The 4,250-nt window shown below is 42.7% G+C and overlaps 1 protein-coding gene across 1 annotated transcript in view; it reads left to right on the top strand.

Moving 5' to 3' along the window:
• Positions 1–1,104: 1,104 nt before the first annotated feature.
• Positions 1,105–4,250, top strand: part of stx6 (syntaxin 6) — a 6,819-nt gene continuing 3,673 nt past the window's right edge. Inside the window, exons 1-5 of the mRNA XM_020609089.1 lie at positions 1,105–1,352; positions 2,731–2,900; positions 3,006–3,100; positions 3,196–3,255; positions 4,177–4,248. Coding sequence (XP_020464745.1) covers positions 1,318–1,352; positions 2,731–2,900; positions 3,006–3,100; positions 3,196–3,255; positions 4,177–4,248 — 432 coding nt within the window. The 5' untranslated portion in view covers positions 1,105–1,317. The remainder of the gene's footprint in view (positions 1,353–2,730; positions 2,901–3,005; positions 3,101–3,195; positions 3,256–4,176; positions 4,249–4,250) is intronic.

The raw sequence follows: 4,250 nt of genomic DNA, 5'->3' as shown, positions 1-4,250 counted from the left end.
TGACTTCACAAACTGGAGTGTATCTGAGGCTGCAGCTACAGACCTGGATGACCTCAATGACACTATGTTGTCTTACATCTGCTTTTGTGAGGATGCGTGTGTCTATCCAGACCTTGTGCACATACAACAACAACAAGCCCTGGTTCACAGTAAAACTCAAGCAGCTTCAGCGTGCCAAAGAGGAGGCCTACAGACGTGGGGGCAGGATCCTGTACAGGCAGCCAGGAGCACACTAATCAGAGTAGCAAGGAGGAGCTAGTCTGAAAAGCTGAAAAAACTGTTTTCAGCCAACGACCTGTCATGTATGTGGAGAAGCCTGAAAAACGTCACTGGCTACAGAAAACTCTGCACCCCTCACCCACCTCGGACCCACAACCAAGACTCAAGATCAGCAGCTGCACACCCTATGATCTCCTCCCTTCTTCCCTCAAGCGCCCCCACCACTAACAATCTTTGAAAAGGATGTGCCTGGCCTTTTTCGGAGACATAAGTTTAAGAAGACACCAGGTCCAGGCAGCGTGACCCCCTCCTGCCTGAAAGCTTGTGCTGACCAGCTGGCCTCCAACTTCACATTTATCTTCAACAGATCACTAGGTCTGTGTGAAGTCCCCTCCTGTTTCAAATGTTCCACCATCAACCCAGTCCCCAAGAAACCTTCCATCAGTGGACTGAATGACTACAGACCTGTCACCCTGACGTCTGTAATTATGAAGTCTTTTGAGAGACTGGTCCAGAAGCTGCTCTGGTTATGGTCTAAAACACTGTTACATTTCAGAATCAGAATTTATTTTGATTGTTCGTTCACGTCGACTCCTTAATCCAGTTATTGCCTATTAGTAGGTAGTAGTCACCAAGTGCTTGCTCAAGGGGGATATGTTGGGTTTTCCCCTGTAGGCTAATACTGTAAAGTCTATAGACTTAGACCTTACTATGCAGCTAAAGAGCCCTGAGATGATTTTTGTGATACAAATAGAACTGAATTTATTTAAATAGTGTTGCCGGCTCCAAACCCCCTGAATCATCATTATATCCTCTGACAGACGTTTCATATATCAGTCTGTTCATGTTTTCTGTAAATTATCTTTTGTTTCAATGCATGATTATTTATTTAGACGTCCCGACCCACGTGTACGTGACGTTACGGGCTGGTTTCCGCCGCTGCATGTAAACAAAGCGGAGTTAGCAGCACGTCTGATGAAGATAAACTCACCGTTTTAATCATAATTCAATAAAATAAGGCTGAGCTTATTTAGGCTGTTCCGGGGCTGATATTGTAAGTGATGGAGCTCCGCCGGGACTGAACCAGAGCCAAAAAACATGTCCATGGAAGATCCGTTCTTCGTCGTCAAAGGGTCAGAACACCTTGCTATCCGAGCTAATGTTCACAGGGCTAACGGCTTGTCTTAGTCTGTGGAGGACTGACAGACGGTCGATAGTCGGTACAGCCGCAGAGATTTTAACTTTGCAGTTTAACAGAAATTAGTTAAGCAGCTAGCTAAGCAACATGTTAACGTTACCGGTCAGAGTTTTATCAGTGACTTAGCATATTAGCAGAGAGCTCGTCTACGTGAACAGGATTCACAATCAGACTTTATTGTATGATACGAGTTTGATTGTGAGTTCAGTGGAATCCTCTGTGAATTAAAATGGTATCTACCTGATAATAAACAGCGGAATTTTCCTATGAAAATTATGTAAAAAAATAGATGTGATGTTAGTGTCAACTGTGCAGAGGAAATATCAGCTGGTTTATCTTATGTTTCATAATCATTAGAACTTTCATTGTTTATTTTTATTGGGTTATTTTATATTATTCATTAGACGATGTATTGTGTGTTTATTCTTCATTAGATAATTGTCTGACAGATAAAGTAGGACAGAGACATCACAACGTTGAGCCAGGATCATCACGTCGCCCAGCCCTAATAAAGACATAGTTATAGGTCTATTTTTATTTACCATCTTCCAGATGTTTGTTTGAAACCATCTGAGCAATAGGATGTCTCACAAGGGTTATTATCCAGTGTCTTTTTAACAGTGTAAATCATTAATAGACCAAGGCTTGTGTTTCACTGATTTTCCTGTCTGCCTGTAAACACAGGTTCACTTTTTCTCCACATAGAAATACTCAGTTCAGTTCAATTCAGTTTTATTTGTATAGCGCCAAATCACAACAAAAATCATCTCAGGGCACTTTACACACTAAAGTCTATTATTATTTTAATAAAGAAAAACCCAACAAATCCCCCTTGAGCAAGCACTTGGCGACAGTTAAATACAGTTTATAAGTTGTTTTTAGGTTTTAAAAACAAACCTCTTACATTTATGAGAATAATTGTTTATTTCTCCTGTTCATACTTTAACCATATGCTACACTGAGAGATGGACGAGAACATCCTCCTTTAAACTTCACATGAAGATCATATGTAATAAGGGCCATTTTCATGGTCTGTCAAAATTTGTTCAATCTGTTGTTGGCCACAGGTGGACATGTCTCAGAATGTGTGGATATGTGATATGGTGTTAACTTAGAGAAAACTCCCATTGTCAGGCAGTCTGACATTAGCGTCGACCTCCTTGAATTACATTCAACTAGGCAGAAATAGTTGCCTTGGGCTTTAGTAAAACTAGCTCTGTTACATCTGATGTACACTATTTTCTGAAACCTCTACAAATTAAAATGGCACCACAGAGTTACAGTGGCTATTAATCTATGATGTGTGTTAACAGTGAGGTACAAAAGGCAGTGAATGCAGCACAGAGCCTCCATCACAGATGGAGCGAACTGCTACAAGAGGGGGGTGGAGCCTCCAAAGAGGAAATGGACTGGACGACCAATGAGCTGAGGAACAGTCTTCGGTCCATTGAGTGGGACTTGGAGGACCTAGATGAGACCATCAATATCCTTTAAAGACAGAGCGGAGGTCACCTGATCTGCTGCTGAAGTCAAATGATGTGACTTGAGGTTTTTGAAGTGTGAAGGTTTTTCTTAACGGTCAATGAATGTATCGTTGAGTCAAACCCGAAGAAGTTCAACCTGGACACAGCTGAGCTCTCAAAGAGGAAAGCCTTCATCGCCAGCACCAGACAAGCTGTCAAGGTAAACTTCATTTTGTACACCAGTGTAAACCCACCTGTCTGTCCACCTGGGTGATTTGATGATATCTGATTGGCTACTTATGGTTTCTCTTGAAGGAAATGAAAGAGCAGATGTCCAGTCCAGCTGCTGTCTCTGTGGACAGAAAGAACAAACAGGTAACTGAACAACTGCAGTACACAACACTGCACAAATTTAACACATTTTCTACTGTATATTAATAGTATTTTTAAAAATTCCCACACATTTGGGTTTTGTGTTTCTTAGGGAAGAAACGTGTCACCCAGTGCAGTAGTGTATTTTACTGCTGTGTTTTTAATTGCTTTTGAACAACAGTGAGGTCTCTGGTACAGATATACCCATCAATTGGCAGAGATTGGAAGTGGTCAGTCTCCAGCATGATCAGCCTTGAGTGGCAACCGGCCAGTCACTCTGAGATTTCCAGTTCTGTGCCAATCAGATTTAGAGGCAAGACAGTTCACATCGTTCACTTAGTGGCACAGACTAAAAGTGTAGCTTCTTGTGTGCACCTCGAGTGACGCTCGCATTCTTGCACCTACCAGGTGTACTGACTCACGCATTTGAAGTGCCTGATGTACAAAAAGCACACAGAGGAACCTACAGAAACACGTTGGAGAAGGGAAACTACATCCAAATCTCAGACAAATAGTACACAGTAAGGGAATTACTGGCTACACACAGATGCATGGGCGGCGCTTACAACTGAATGGTATGTGACAGTCATCTGCCATTATATAAGTATTTTGAAAATACAGAGCGCTGTTCTTCAGACTAAAGCAATGCCAGATGGGCAAACTGCTGATAACCTGGTGAATGTGCTTTCCACCACTGCGGAACACTGGGGACTTTCAGGTAAAGTCACAGCATGACAATGCTAGCAATGTGGCGCTAGCCAATACAAAGCAGGTGCACTGGAAAAACCAGCAGAGGCCTCACAAGCCACCTATAGCTTAGGATGAGGGTATGGTAGGTCCCTGGAGGTCTCAGTGTGGACATGGAACAGTTGCTGATATACCGGTACAGTGTCTTAAGTGTGTGTATGTTGTTTTGATGTCCAGGCTCTACTTGGTGAACGTGGTGCCCAGGGTCCAGTCTGGCAGCCTGGTCCTGATAAATACAGCCGACTGGACCA

This window comes from Monopterus albus, unplaced genomic scaffold (assembly GCF_001952655.1).
Source record: "Monopterus albus unplaced genomic scaffold, M_albus_1.0 scaffold98.1, whole genome shotgun sequence".
Lineage (NCBI taxonomy): Eukaryota > Metazoa > Chordata > Actinopteri > Synbranchiformes > Synbranchidae > Monopterus > Monopterus albus.
This window is presented reverse-complemented; position numbering and strand designations above follow the sequence as displayed.